Source organism: Indicator indicator, chromosome 3 (genome assembly GCF_027791375.1).
Source record: "Indicator indicator isolate 239-I01 chromosome 3, UM_Iind_1.1, whole genome shotgun sequence".
NCBI lineage: Eukaryota > Metazoa > Chordata > Aves > Piciformes > Indicatoridae > Indicator > Indicator indicator.
Genome location: NC_072012.1, coordinates 23,175,365 through 23,190,596, shown reverse-complemented (window position 1 = coordinate 23,190,596; position 15,232 = coordinate 23,175,365). Strand labels below are relative to the sequence as shown.

Here is a 15,232-nt window from a genome sequence, read left to right as displayed (position 1 = left end):
TTTACATGTATAGCAAGCTGTTACAAACTCCATACTTCTTGTCCCAAGTCTGAGTTACTGCAGCACAGGAATCAGATTGCTGTGTTCAGTCTGCAGTTTGCTCCTGCTCACAAAAGGAGTTCTGGATTTTGGTGACAGACTTTGAGTTGTTTGACACATATCCATCCTTTTTCTACTGTTTTTTATTCTCCTCTAGATGGTGTTTTCCCCAATGTGGCATATGCTGAAAGGGTCTATCATTTAATAGCAAAGTAGCAACACTAGTGGTGAAGCACACACCTATGTGTACTTTGCTGGCTTGAAGAATATATCTGCTGGCTGCTGGGTTTTTTTGTTGTTTTTTTTTTTTTCCCTCTTCATACTATTTAATAATTTATCAAACCTTCCTGACCCTTAATAGATCACAAGGGCCACCAAGTGCTTTATCAGCCTGTTACATTCAATTAGATAAGATGTGTTTTTCTTGTGAAGTGGAATGAAATCATCCCCTCAGAATCAATCAGGCACAGTGTCTTTTAGTTATGTGGGTGCAGTTCACTTGGAGCCAGATGCTGCACATTTATTCTCTTTGAGAGGAACCTGCATAGGTAATTTGATTACCTTTAACTGGCTACTTGCTTCAGTAGAAACTGCATAAGCTCATAACTACACATTTATGTTCATGTTTTAAACATTGTAGTTCCCAGGTCCAGATATTACTTTATTCCCAGCAGTCTTATTTAAACACCAACTACTAATGTATTTCTTGGATTGCTGTTGGGGTTTTTAGGAAAAAACAAAACCAAAAAAACAACAAAAAAAAAAAAATTTTCCCCTTTTCCAGTGGGAGAGTGGTAGGACTTCCATATACAATTAATCCTCAACTTCACAGAGAGGGGGTGTGCTTCTGTGAAGAAGAGACTATGGGTATAAACTCTCTGCCAAGGTGATACCTTTTGTCTATCAACGTCTCTCAATTTTGGAAAAAAAAAAAAAAATTCCTACAGTCCTCCTCAGAAAAAAATCCCTGGTGCTACGTGGGAGAAGTAAGCTGCAGGTTCTGGTTTGGCTTCTTTATCATGGCATTCAGTCTGAGAGGTGTAATCTGACACAGTCCCGTTTGCATTGTTCCCTGCTTCGTAATACCAGGCAGAACTGTGCTTAGCTTGTGAGTTTGTGAATCACCCTTCAAGAAGCTAGAGCATGAGTGGAAGGCATAGGCTCCCAACTGTGTTTCCTAGGGGAAAAGACTGTTCCTAGGACCAGGTACTTCATTTTTACATAATGCAAAATCTAATTGGAAGGTGTCTGTTTCTGTCTTAAATTCATTATCTACTAATCCATAATGATTGCTTTCCCCAAGATCCCAATGTGAATTGGTTACTGACAGCTGTATTTTCTTGGTGTTTCATCAATATTTTATGTTTGGCATTTTGGTGTCATTCATCCATAACTTTGAAAGCATGTTGCAGATAACCACTTCAGAGGCAGCAAACCCAAAATGTGGTCATTCATTTTACACGTATATTTAACATTAACTCTCTCCTTTAACATCTTACTCAATTCAGATAATAAATGCAAAACCATCCAGTTTAGTTCTGGAAATTCTGTTGAGACTTAGCCTCAGTGAAAGATTTACCAAAGACCTTGACTTGCAGATGATCTCCTTGTATAAAACTCTGGTTTAGGAAAGTGTTTTCTAAGATCTCTCAGACTTGAGAAGCAGGAAATGCTTGTATCTACATTAGGTGCTTCCCAAGCCATGTCAGTAGAAAAGGTCATCTTCTGGCTTCTGAGGGCCCAGCTGGGAGAATAATTCATACCCTCTATAGCCCTCCCTTTTGGAGAAGCTACACAACAAGGTAAAAAGAATAAGTAATTTAGGAACTGCACTTGTTCTTGGCATTTTATAGACCACCTAAACCATCATCTTCACATCTTGCTCCTTTTCATGTATGCTGCCTTACAAAAGAAGCCAAATATGAATTAGCTGCTACACCCCTAGTAGTGTCTCTGATATTAATATAATAGTTTTCCACGTTTAAAGGTTGAAGCCATTTATTTGTCTAAGATTTCCCATTCAATAGTTTTTCTCTACCCCTGAAATTCTTGTGCTTGAACTACCTTTGAAATCTTTCTCTTCGCACAGAAGTTCTTTGCTTTAGTGACTGGAGGTAGTGCACTGAATAGGGCTAAGCACATTTTGTAAAGTTTACACAATAAAAACAGCTGCTGAGTTAAATCTTGAGAGGGACTGAGCATGTCTAGCTCCTCTCCTAGCAGTGCTGTTGGCAAGTACAAAGCATGTCTGGGATTTGAATGACTACACTGAGACTCCTAAAGTCTCAGAAATTTTAGGGTATGGTGAATTTAGAAAGTGCAGATGTCTGAAACACATCAGTCTGAGTGCACACCGTGATAAACAAGGAAGAGGTGGCTCAGAGAGATGCTAACAAGATCTTTGTGTGTGGCACATTTTAGAGCTGGGGATGTGCAGCTGTGACAAACCTTTGAACATTTCAGCATTCAGTAATGGAATTCAAACATGGAAACACTTGATTGTTTGGGGAAGTGTTTACAGGGGTTTATACAGAGTGATCTTAAAATTTTACCTTGAGATTATTGGTTTTTTAAACACTGGATGTGAAAGTACATGGTTACACTGGTCAGATGATGTGAGAGAGAGTACCTGTAGAATAATGCCAAGCACCTTCACTGAAGGCATGCTCTGTTCTTGAAGCTGTCTGAAGTACACGTAGGATAGTTTTGTTCTGAGAGCTGCTGTATAGTCAGGTTTGTCTTGTATAGATATTATTTTTTTTGCAGCAGAATGCTGTTTCATGTTTGCCCTTCGATTTGTTATGAGGCAAACACTCAGTATGGGAAGCAGCTTGCCAAGTGGGAGAGGGGATGGAGGAGAAGGGAGGAGTTTCCTTCCATAGCAGGTGACTGCAAAAAAGAGTGGAAGCAAGAGTGGGAATTAGCAGTCTTGATCCTCGATTTAGTCAGTTCTTAGTATCAATTTCATTGCTCCATTGTTGGCATTTTAATGATTTTTTTTATCCACCTTTTCAGTAGGAAACTTTGGGATTTAACTAAAAAGGTCTTTTAAATATCACTCTGTGCTCACTGAAGTTCCAGTACTTCTGTGAAATGTTCTGAAGAGTCTGAACTCTGCAATTGGGTTAATGTACCCAGCAAAGGTCCAGCAGATGAGTGGTGGTTATTTTTATTGTAAAAAATCAGAACTATAACTATTAATAAAACATAAAGATAAAATTATTATAAAATCATAACATTGGATTTCTTTTTATATTCTCTGTGCAATTCATTGATTTTTTTTCTGTACAAATTTGAATGAGTTGTTTTTTTTTCATTGTTTAGAATTTATTCTAGTCACTGCAAAGTTGTTCTTTTTTTAAACTGTAAATCAAAGGCAAAAGAAATTCTCCACAGATGTTGTATGTGTTTGATGTACGAGACACGTTTTTGCAGACTACTGCCTGAAACCTAGGGAATTCATTAACTCACAAGCTGCTGCCATGGAGGGAAGCAGTCACATCTCCCAAGCTGGTGTGCCTATCCCCTGGCTGGGGGATGTGTTAGGGAATTCTTTGCCCTCTCTTGAATTTGGCTGCTCTGGCAAAAGGGGGATTTCTTCAAACTGAGGGGCTGTTCCTTTTTCTCCCCTGACAGTGTCTGTTATTTAATTAACCTGCTAAAGTCTGTATCTGGCTCTGTTTCCCGTTGTGCAGAGATGATAGATGGGAGCTGGTGCTCCACATCAGTTCCAGAGATCCCTTCTCACATCATTCAAGTCACTGGTTTTAGCACAAACTTCAGAGTGACAAGCCCCTCAGCTTTGTAAAAGAAGCAGAGTCACCACCTTTCACCCTTAGCAAAGCAAGGCGCCTTCCTAAATACCTCTCACCCTCCGAGGGACTTCTGGATAGACTGCAACAGTGAGCCTGGGCAGCAGTCAAGGGGATTTCTTTGGGGATATTCATGCCATCCCTTCAAATTAGACAACTAAGGCAAATAAGAACTTAAAATGGTAGTAGAGTGTGGCAAGAGATGGCCAAACCTCATTTGTGTGTAGTGTCTTACATTAAAGAAGAGTTGGGACAACACCTACTACTGCTCTCCTAAAAAAGGGGCTCCACCCAGGGAAACCTGAGCCTTCTCTTTGGCCATCCTGACCCAACAGGTTTTAGGACTGCTTGGGGATTTCAGCTAGAGGGTGTAACTGCATGAATGATGGACAACTTTGTGTGTATGCTTAAGTGTGGAACTAGAAAGATCCTGAGTGAGCAGGTGGTGGTTATTTGTAAAAGATACAGACCCTTTGCCATATAGACACTCTCCCCTGTCATTTGTGGGATGATTACTTAAGCTCAATGTGGCTGTATTTCTCTACCCCAAAACCGAAGCTGGTTGAGAATTAACAGCTTTCAGGATAAATAACATCTGTAAGCCTGAGCTATAGTCTGTGGTTCTCACCAGTACCTGAATGTGACTTCAGATGCTGCTTTTGATCTATAAAATGCTGAATGGCTCACTTGTGAGAGAAAGCCTCTCTCGCTGTACGGTGCTGCTGGCATGGCCATCCCTGGAGAGGCACCAGGTGGAGCAGGGGATTTGCATCAGGAGGGATTCACCCCTTTCCTTAATGGAAATATCCACCTTGAAAAATCCTTCCACCTCTGGATGACTGAGGGGTTAAAAGAAATTGCTGGGTTTACATTTCAGAAGAACTGTTGTCAAATATAGTTGTAGAGGATTCTGAAAGGCAGAGATAGGTTTCATTTATCTGCTGTTTGAATTACAACAAAAGAAGAAATACCAAGCACTATAAAGCTTCTGAGATACAGCCACCAAGCAGCTAACACTGACCTTGCTGAGAACAGAAGTATCTGCTGCCGTTTGCTTTTCCTTTTGATCCCATTAGCAATGTTTCAGACCATGTTGCGATTTTCTGAGCTGAAGGTCCAATATTTGAAGTAACCTGGAACAAAACATTTCCTTCTGATAAGTGCATTCAAAAGAATGGATTAATGTTTGTCTAATGATGAACTGCAGTGAATTCCAGGGCGAGGGACTAATAGATGACATTTACATCCACCCATATATTAGAGACCAATTTAAAAAAAAAAAAGTCAAAGGAATAAATACTGGTAAAACTGTTGAAGGTTGCCACTTTTATTTCAGATCAGAAGAAGAGTTTATGAATCCAAAGCTACTCTGTTGTTGTGGGGTTTTTTTTGTTTTTTTTTTTTTTTTCCCAGGGAGATGTGTTTGCTTACTAAAAGACAACACCTTTCTGTAAATCTTCATTTGGCTTATTAAAACACAGCAGTTTTTCCCTTCAGGTTTTATTTTGGTTTAGATCTGTAATGGTATCATTCAGGTAATGGAATAACGCTTATTTATGGCAAATGCAAATAATTCTTTTGGTGTTGGTCTCTCTGAAGAATAACAGTAGTAAATACAAAGTCAGCCTTGGCTCAAGCAAAGGCCAGCTCCAGTGTTTTCACTGGCATTAATTCTAATTACTCAGTGGCACACTCTTGGAGTTTTTTTTTTGTTCCATGTTGCCATGATCAAACACATGGCAGATGTATTTCTCGGTCTGTTAGCACCTTGCAATGAGCCATTAACATGTGTCACTGTTTATCTCCCTCATGTCTTTCTCCTAGGAATTATGTCTGATCACCAGTTTGGAAACCAGTTTATGTGCAGTGTGGTTGCATCCCACGTGAGCCATCTCCCGACCACAAACCTCAGTTTTGTTTGGATTGCTCCACCTGCAGGGACGGGTTGTGTCAACTTCATGTACGTATGCATTCAGTGACTATGAGAAGGTAATGAACTAGTCTAATCTGTCTCCACGTGGACCTTGCAGGTCAAGGAGTCAGTCCTGCAAAGTGTATAGGTCAATAAGAAGTAAGAATATTGATTTTTTTTTTTTTTTTTTTTTTGTGGCTGAAGAGTTTCTGTGCATAGCAGAACCTTGAGGAAATCTGCTAACTATGTGTTTTTCTATTGAAAAATATGTGGATTTTAAAATTGCTTTAGTTCCTTTCTACAAATAATTTCCTTTGTTGATGAAGTTGTAGCAGCTAAATTTTATTCTTTGAACTGCCAAAGAAGAATAAGATACGAGATGTGCGGTTTCTCTCCATACTTCTTACTTATTCTTTCTTTCTCAGATTTTCGTTTTTCTTGATATTCAAGAATAACCATTTGTCTTAGCTTGCAGAGTAACTGTGAGTGTATTTGTTTATGTGAGATGTGACCCCTCAATTGAGAGTTTTGAGTTCAGCTTATAAAGAGTGATTAATTTTCCCATGACTGATTTTTTTTTTTTTTTTTCCCCCCATATTTGTTTGGGGTTTTTTTGGTTTTTTTTTTTTTTTTGGTTCATGTTTGTCTTTGTTGAAGAAGTGCTAACAAATAGCTCTTTAGAAATATCAGTGCAAGTATGACTGATGATTCTCCATAAAGGCACATGTTCTAAGTGAGTGAGTACTTGCCTACTTTGATTTCAATGGAAGGTTCATCACTGGCTTCAGTGCAAACAGGGTTAGGTCAGCACTGACCAGTTTGGTTGCCTGTTTGTTTGAGCCATGATTCACCTGTTCAGCAACAGCCCCTCTTCAAAAGCAGTGGTGTTTGCACTGTTTCAGTCCTCAGGCATGCTGCGGTGTGCAGAACATGCATGGCAGAAATCTGAAGTTATTCTTGACTGTCATTTACAGCATGCATGTCTGTAGTTTGGGTGCAGAGACACCAAAACTGTCTTGCCTTGCTGTGCATGAAACTGGCAGGGTTGATCAGCCCACCAGTGCAGCTGCTCCTGGGGTCCTGGCCCAGATGTCTGTCAGTTTCAATGGCTTTACAAATTATCTCAGTCCATGGTGTGAGGATGCTCCACAGATGATACTAGTTTGTCTTTGAGGATGAGCAAAGTGATGGAGTTCTGTCAGTTTGGTGTCCTGTGGGATAGATTCAGACAAGTGGAGAGGTTCACATTTTCTGAAGTCTGTGTTGGCTCCAGGATCACAACTGGCAGCAAGACTTCTGAGTAAGTGTCTTCCTCAGTTGAAGGAAGTGGAGAAAGGAGGAATATGTTTTACCTCTAATCCTCATCCTCCTCATTTCTTCAGTTGCTCACACTTTGTTGACACAACTGTTGTTTCCCCTGCCTACTAAATCACAAGTTGCCAGTAAACAAAGCTATTTTTCTGTGTGCAGTGTTAGTCTGCCTGCCTCATCCAGTTCTCTGACTTCAGGATTTTCATAGTTAGCTCTACCTTGTTCATCTTCATTTGCTTCTCTATACCAAATAATTAACTTAAACATGATATTTTAACAGTTTAGACTGTCTAGTTTAAATTTAATATCAATTAAATTATTTTAAGCTTAATTTAACACAAATTTAAAATACTTACAAAAGGTATTTGAATGTATAGACAAGAGTGCAATATAGACAAGAGTTTCCTATGCTGCTTGTTGCCAAAACATTAGTGGTTCAGATCAGCTCATTAGTCATTGATGTCTCTGGGGATGGATAATAAGGTTATTAATTAGCACAGGCTTTAGTGTGTGATTTTTGCAGTGTTAATGCTTCTCCCTGGACAATACCCAGGAGGTCTTGGACAAAGATCAGCAAGCAAATCTCCCACAAGCCAGTGTACAGCTAGTACACTGTACAATAGTACAATGGCATGTACTATTGACCTGCTCTGGCTTCTACTGGGAGCATGAGATGGCACAGGGAAATCATAACCCTATAGCTGCCGTGGGTAAAATTCACTGCATCTGTGCCTTTTGATGTGCTCTGCTACACCTCAGTCTTGAAAAAACTTGAAATCCTGTGAAACACAATTTGTGTGGTTTTGCTGTCAGTCTGTCCTCTCCCATAGCTCTGGTACCCGTTGGTAACCAAACAAATGTAACAAAGGAGTTGAGATATTAAGTTGCTAAGTTTCATAACAATCAGCAGCCAGGTAAAGCTAATAGCAGTAAATTCAGACGTTCCCAGCCACCAGGCAGCCTGCTACAACATGGTTGTCAATAAACTGTTCAAAGTTTTCCTGGCATAGCTTTAGCAGTTTCCAGCTACCAGCTGACCATACACCTCCCAGGTGTGGCTAAGGGGGATGGTTCCTGGCTATGCTGAGTTTACTAAAACAGCCAAAGTATTGCTGCTGTTGCAGGAAAGAAGGGCTAGGGTTTTTTATTCTCTGAGATGAGGAGAACTAGGATGCTGTGGGGAGGTATGTGGGGCTCAGCTCTGCAGGGTGCTCCTGCAAGGGAGATGGAATTATTCTTGGGGGTAGGAGATGCAGGTATGCAGCAACCTGGGGGGTTCACACCTTGTACAGCAGCTTGCCAGAATATCACTCAGTTTCTTGCCTTTCCCAATGAAAATTTCTTCGTCTCTACAATTTGATGTAGTTGAGTTACTTCCATGGCACACAGCAGTGTCACTGCTGAGTCTGAGCACAGTATTTCCTGTCTGAGCCATGAGTCCTTCCTTGGCTCAGGGTTTCACTTGGAAAGCACAATTTCCCCATGGCAAGGAATGGTGAAGAGCCTTGCACTCCATGGGAGAAAGTGGCTGCTTCTGTGCAAAAAATGTTATAACCATTATGTGCAAACTGTTACTTATTCTCACTCTCTCTCTTTTTGGTTTTTTCTTTCTTTCTTTTTTTTTTTTTTTTTTAATAGCCAAAGTACCATATTCTGGCTAATAAATAAATATTTAAAAGTACCCTTTTATAAAATGAACTTCCAAGAGAAACATAGAAAGATGCTGATGTCCCTGTAGCATATCTCACTGTAATCCTTCAGTATTTTTTTTTCCATGGATACTTGCAGATGAGTTGATGGAATAAAAGGTAAAGTGCATAATTTATTGCAGAATAGTTTCCTTAGCAGTACCTTAGGACTGTTTCAAACAGGTGTTGAGCACCAGAGATTCTTAAGCAAATTGCCAAGCTCTGTAAATGCTTTTCACCACAAAAAAAAACCCCACACTGGTCCTTTACACTAACAAGTCATTTCTCTGGCTGTATGCAATTTTGTGAAATATTATCTTAATAATCCTTCATCTGGGTTTTACTGTTTGCAATTTCTGCTCTAAGCTCAGGCTAACCCAGTTAAGGCTCAGCCTGTCAGGAGGGATAATAATGGCTGTTAAGTGGGGTGGCAAGCTGCATTACATCTTAGTTGCTAAGCCTGTTGTTTTACAGATGGCTTAACTTACTAGTTTGTAAAAGTGATAAAACTGACCTACATTGCAAAAGCATATTGTGTTTTGACTGTAGCATGCTTTATTGCAGAAATTCCAGCTACTGTGTTAAGTAGGGTAGGTTGCTATAGAAATTACTTTGGAAAAGAAGTATTTCCTTACATAGCCATTTTTGTTACTCATTGAACAGATGCCTCATAAGTGTGTCTATGTTTATATTCACCATAACCTCTATTAATAGTGGAAGGCTCTCTGAGCCTGCAGGCAGTGTCTGATATCTCATGTAAGAGATGTGCCCTATCATAACTGATCCTAAAATTCAGCACAGTGAGAAGTCTTTGAAGGTACTAAATATACTAGGTTCTGTTATCTGACACCTAATTAGCACATCTCATGGTGCAGACAAGAATAGCTGTGAAGACAGAGGTAAGAGAAATGTGATTGCTGAGCCAGGGCACTGGCACATCACTTCTGAAGCAGGCGCAACTGCTTCTCAGCAGAATTACTGGAAAAAGTTTAGGACTGAATGCTGAGGCAGACAGCTGAACTAATGAGAGAAACCTTCAAGGAAGGAGATGTGTTTTTCTCTGAGAGTATGGCTTTTCCATAGTCACCTAATGATGCAACTCCTTTCTGGGAAATTTGAAGTACCCTGTTGCAGAACTCGTATTTTCATGTGTTTAAGCCTGTTTTGGAAACTGGCAACTGTGTTAATGTACAAACTTGAAATATCATGTTGTACAAACACTGCAGAACAGAAAGACTGTGATTGAGAGCTTTGGTTACCTAGTAAAAGCATTTACAGAAAGCCTGTGGTAGTAATTATGGAAATACTGAGTATACATCCAAGAAGATTACATGGTTTGCTGTATTAGTCCTCTATCCAGGACAGGAAAGGGCTTGTATTATCTCAAGGAACAACACTGCTCTGGTACTCCACTGAAATAAACTGTCACTTAAGACACTGTTTACAGCTTTTTTTTCATTTATTTGAAAGAACTACAGAGGGTTATCTTCAAGATTAAGCACACAATTATGTTTACTCTGTACACAATGATCATGTACACACATTAAAACTGGAAAGTAAACAGAAAATAGTGAATATCAGAATTAAGATCTCTTTGGTCCCTCATATGAAATCTCTCAACTCTTAATTACATAGTCTTATAAGTTTTTATTCCTCACAATGAAACAGATTGTACAATGTGATACATTGTTGTTTGCTGAATCCTAGTTGTTGCCATGATGTGCAGTCTTTGCAGCCAGTTGAAGAGTGTGTCATCACACACATGGAAACCTCAGTGTATAATCAGCCTTGGTGACAGGGTTCTGTGGAGCTCCAGCTCCTCGCTTCAGTTAAGCACCACCCTTCCCTTCCTAACTGTTACTGTAAAGGCAAAAGGGGACATTTCTTACCATTCTTTTCAGTGTCGTTTTGGACTCTGTTTAAGACAAAGTTTGTACAGGCACCAAACAAGATAGAAGTCCTAGTTTACAGACAGGGTAGTTCTGACATTAGCCCAGTGTTGCAGATTTATTTTTCTATATTGATGTAACTTATGCCTTGTGGAAGAAAAAATCATCAGTAATTGTTTCTTGATGGTGTGCCAGTTTAGTGGAGCTATGAAGAAAAATTACCCCTTTGCTTGGTTTTCCACTTCCCTGGGTAGAGGCATTGTTGTACTGTCAGTCAGCATTATGTGTAACATTCTGGAAAACACAAGCCAATATTTGATTCAGATCTTGGCTCTGCTCTCATGCCCTATTTTGATGTGCTGCCCAGATTACCTTCTTCATCCTCTGTTTGTTAATTTTCCACTGAAATGCAAACATTATGCATGGGATAATTGTGTCTCCTCTGAGTATGACCCCAGGCAACACAGACTCCACTGACTGCAGAATTAGATTGAGCTTGTCTATTAGTCTTGTCTGAGTTTCACCTGTTTTGTGGTGGTGAATATTTGGATCTGTTCAGAGCAAAGGAAGAAAGCCATGGACCAGAATGGAAGTTAGCATCTCTTTTTCCACTCTTTGAGGGGATTTCCAGTTGTTTTCAACTGCCAGTGGAATATGTAGATACCTCCATCTAGGTATTTACGTGCCAGCTGTAGCTCCCTTGAGAATTAATGTGAGTGCAGTCTTGTTCTACAGACATCTAGGGCTTGACATTCAGTTCTGCATCCAGGTCCAGGTCTCTGTAGCTCTACCAGTTTCACAGGACATTAGAAATTATTTTAGATATATTTAGGCAGCTGAATCAAGCCCTCAGTCTCCACTGACCAAAATGGATCACTCTCTAGTTTCCATGTAGACCTTTAATGAAAAAAAGGGCAAGTCTGTAAAATTTGTAAAATCTTGGGGTTTTTTTTCGCCTGTTTTCTTGGCGGTAAAGCCTGTTGTCTGATACTCGCCTACATGTCTGATGCTCCTACTAAAAGCATACTTTAATGAGAGGAATGTTCAGATTTCAACATTTTCTCCAAGTTTGCGGACAATTGGCCATCTGCTATTTTGGGCTCCTCATGCTGTGTGGGTGCAAGAAAAACAGAACTAAAAAAGCCAAGAAGAATGGCTATGTGAATAGCTATCAATGAAAATTCTATTGCTAAGTTAGTTGGACCTAATTAAAAAGGTGAGCAAAACCACGAAATGCTACTTTCAACAACATTGTGTAATGCCAGAATAGAAACTCAAGATGATACAATATTGGGACACTTTCTTTTCTTCATATGATAGAAATTTAATATCTTACATCCTCATAATGTATAATAGCAGAAGGCAGCTCAATATAGATTTTGGCTACTCTGTTAAGATTTTGGCATGGTTCCATATAAGACTGGCACCTCCTGCATGAAATAAAATGAAATCCCATCATTTTCAACTTGTATTATCTAAGTAATAATAAAACAATCACGGTGAGAATTCCTTCCCTTCTCACAAACGTTCATTTGGTGATTCTCGAGGCAGAGATTAGATTATACTTTCTTCCCTTTCATTGCAACCTACCCATTATTTTTGTACATGAGATCATCAATTCACAATCTACAATACATTTATCAGTAGTTGCATTTAAAATTCTCTCTAGAACTTTGTTTTTCTCTCTGAAATTTAACTTCAGGTTTATTTTTCAGAACACAGTTTATCAGCAACATGCATCTTTGTTTCATTCAAAGAGGTGCTTTGTCTTCCCTTGTTCTCAGGATGGCTTAATTTTGAAAACATGACTGGACTATAAAGTGTATTACACACACTCCAATAGTTTGCTTCCATTAGGAGGTTTTCTTGTGTAACAGAGGGATTAAATGAAATATCCATTGGCTGCTAACAATCAATCGATAACAAACCTTTCAAAACGACATCTCAGAAGAATGCTTCATGAAACAGGCATGAAACAGATCCTGTGAGTTCTTTTGGAAAGGTTGGTGGAGGAAGAGTGAGCAGTAAATGTACACAGAACCATTCTGCAGGGATAAACATACAGTGCATAAAAGCATGAGTACAGGCAAAGGCAGGGGACAATTGCAGGAGACGCTTCAGGAAGCTCAATTTCACTGCTGCAGACCAGCCCATACAACCAGACACTGTACACATGGAAGTCCTTTGTAGCCCTGGAATGTCCCCCACGGCTGACTGAAAGGGTCTGATTGTTTCAATGCCACCTCTCCACCAGATAATAAAACAAGTGTTTGGTGCATGAATGAGTTTGAGATAAGTGTATCGTTTGTACCTTTCTCTGGGAAGCATTTGACTTCTTGCAAGGGATTATTGGGAAATAACTTTGAGAAGAGCTCAATACTGCAGGATGCTGAGTGCTGGCCTTGGTCCAGCAGAGCAATCAGGCGTGTCCACGCTGTCCTCAAAGGCCTGGACAACACTTTTTGTATTTTTTAAAATTAATGCCTTCAGATGAATTGTTTGAAATTTTGCTTTGTTTGTGTAGCCAGCCAAGGACACATAAGGATGCTCTGTCTGTGTTCTTAGTTCACACAAGTTAACTTTTTCCACCTTATTTGTTTGAACTTTAATCTGTGAAATATTACGTAGACATGCAGCAATATTCTGAAGACTTCTTATTAGAAATGTAACAAATACATCTTCTCTTACAGCCTTTTAAATACCACTCTTAGCTCAACATAAGCTGTTTAGCCCAAGTAGTAATGTACACTTACATTTTCTGTGAAAAATGTGCTTATGAAGTCTTTAACAGCAAGTTCTCCCAAGTAGAGAAGGATTTTAAATGGCAACTTTGAGGAAATTAATAATGGAAGAAAGTCCATCTGTCTTTATTTATTTATTTATTTATTTACTTACTTACTTACTTACTTGGTACTTCAGCAGTTTGAGGTCAAATTTTGCCTGCATATGTCACACTAGCTGCAATCAGGAACCAAAACCACATCCCATAAACTCATCCATCTCCTACTAGCATTAGTGTTTATGCAGAGGATTTTAATTGATAGGAACAAATTATACTGCAGAATCCACTTACACATTCAAAGAGTCATGTCCTAAATGTCCGAAAGTACAAAAGCTGAACAGCAGAAATGCTTCCAATCAATATCACAGACCACATTGCAAAATAGTGAGGATGTTAGGGCCATAATTTGAATGATGGTTTTAACAAGCCAAGAGAGAGAGAGCATGTATAGTGAGTTAAGCTGCAGAAAGCCTTTCTTCTAAATCCAGATGTAGGCATTAACTCACATATTTGAGATGGCATGTTTATTTGCTAAGTGCAAAGATGGTTAGAAAAAGGCTTTCCTGACTGAGGATAAAAGCTGGAGTACTCTTTAATTTTGGTTACTGCCAAGCTCATTTCAACAACCACAATAGTTATTTGGCTCTGTACCAAAAAGTGGCAATACAGTACTTACATGTCTATGGATCAAAATTAGATGAAAAATTGCTGTTTCTCATCTCCAAAGCCATTTGCTGCACATTTTATAGGCCTCAAGATGCCTTTTGTAATATGTGATAACAGAGCCAACTGAAGCATCTGCCTGGGAAGAGATTACTTTAATTATGGACTCAATGTCCTATTTTCTGCAAGTGTTCCCCAGAGAATTTCTTGCTGCTGGATGAGAGGTGTTATAATGCACATTAAAACCTACAAGTCAAACAAAAGGGGTTGTAAAAGTAATACAAAGGACGCCCATAAAGTCCCCGGTCATGTAGTCAGTGGCTAAAAATATAACCCTAAATTATGTGATGGTAGCTTTTAAATTAATCTAACACCTGTAAAAATAAATTTCCAATAATGTAGAGAAAAAATGAATATTAGAAAAATTTTACCATTTTTCCCTAATCCAATGATGTTCTGTAAAATCAATTGATCTATTAAAGTCTTTAAAATACTTGTGTTTTCCTTTAAATCTTTTCAACATAGTAGTAAAGATTAATACAGAAAATGTAGCAAAGTGGTTTCTTGTTAGCTTCTATTTTTGTAACACACAAAGTTTCTTGTCATTAAGAATTCATTTGCCTTCTGCTGTAGTATCATTGATCACAATTAACTTACTTGATGTTAAAGTGGATGTGCTGTGTGCTGCTGTAGAAATTCTGTGTAAATCACTGTTGATTTAGCACAGTTTAGTGGTTACTTAAAATATTTGTCTTCTGCTCTTTATCAGCTTGAAGAAAGCTTAGAGATCTTCATTAGCAGCTGTTGTAATGGTGAGCTGAAAGGTTGTTTTTTTTTTTTTTTCAGAAAATACAATGGAAGAGCTGTAAAGATGGCTTGAAGATGCTATGACATTATGTGATGTGCTGGGAACTTCCCTAGAAGATTGACAAAATTAAAAGGGAAAAGATACTGAAGTTTAAAACCCCCAATATTTGAAGTGCATTTAAATCAGATGGTCATATCTGATAGCACTTGGGAGCACTGCCTCCTGAATCCAATTATTAGAAAGGTTTGTTCTCTAAAAAACACTGGAGTGGAAGCAAGGCTCATCATCTCTATAAGTCTAACATCAGCTAACACTAGAGGTTCTTCAG

The 15,232-nt window shown here is 38.9% G+C and overlaps 1 protein-coding gene across 1 annotated transcript in view; it reads left to right on the top strand.

Moving 5' to 3' along the window:
• Positions 1 to 15,232, top strand: part of RELN (reelin) — a 262,132-nt gene that overhangs the window by 64,425 nt on the left and 182,475 nt on the right. Inside the window, exon 3 of the mRNA XM_054399823.1 lies at positions 5,676 to 5,811. Within this exon, the coding sequence (XP_054255798.1) occupies positions 5,676 to 5,811 (136 nt within the window). The remainder of the gene's footprint in view (positions 1 to 5,675; positions 5,812 to 15,232) is intronic.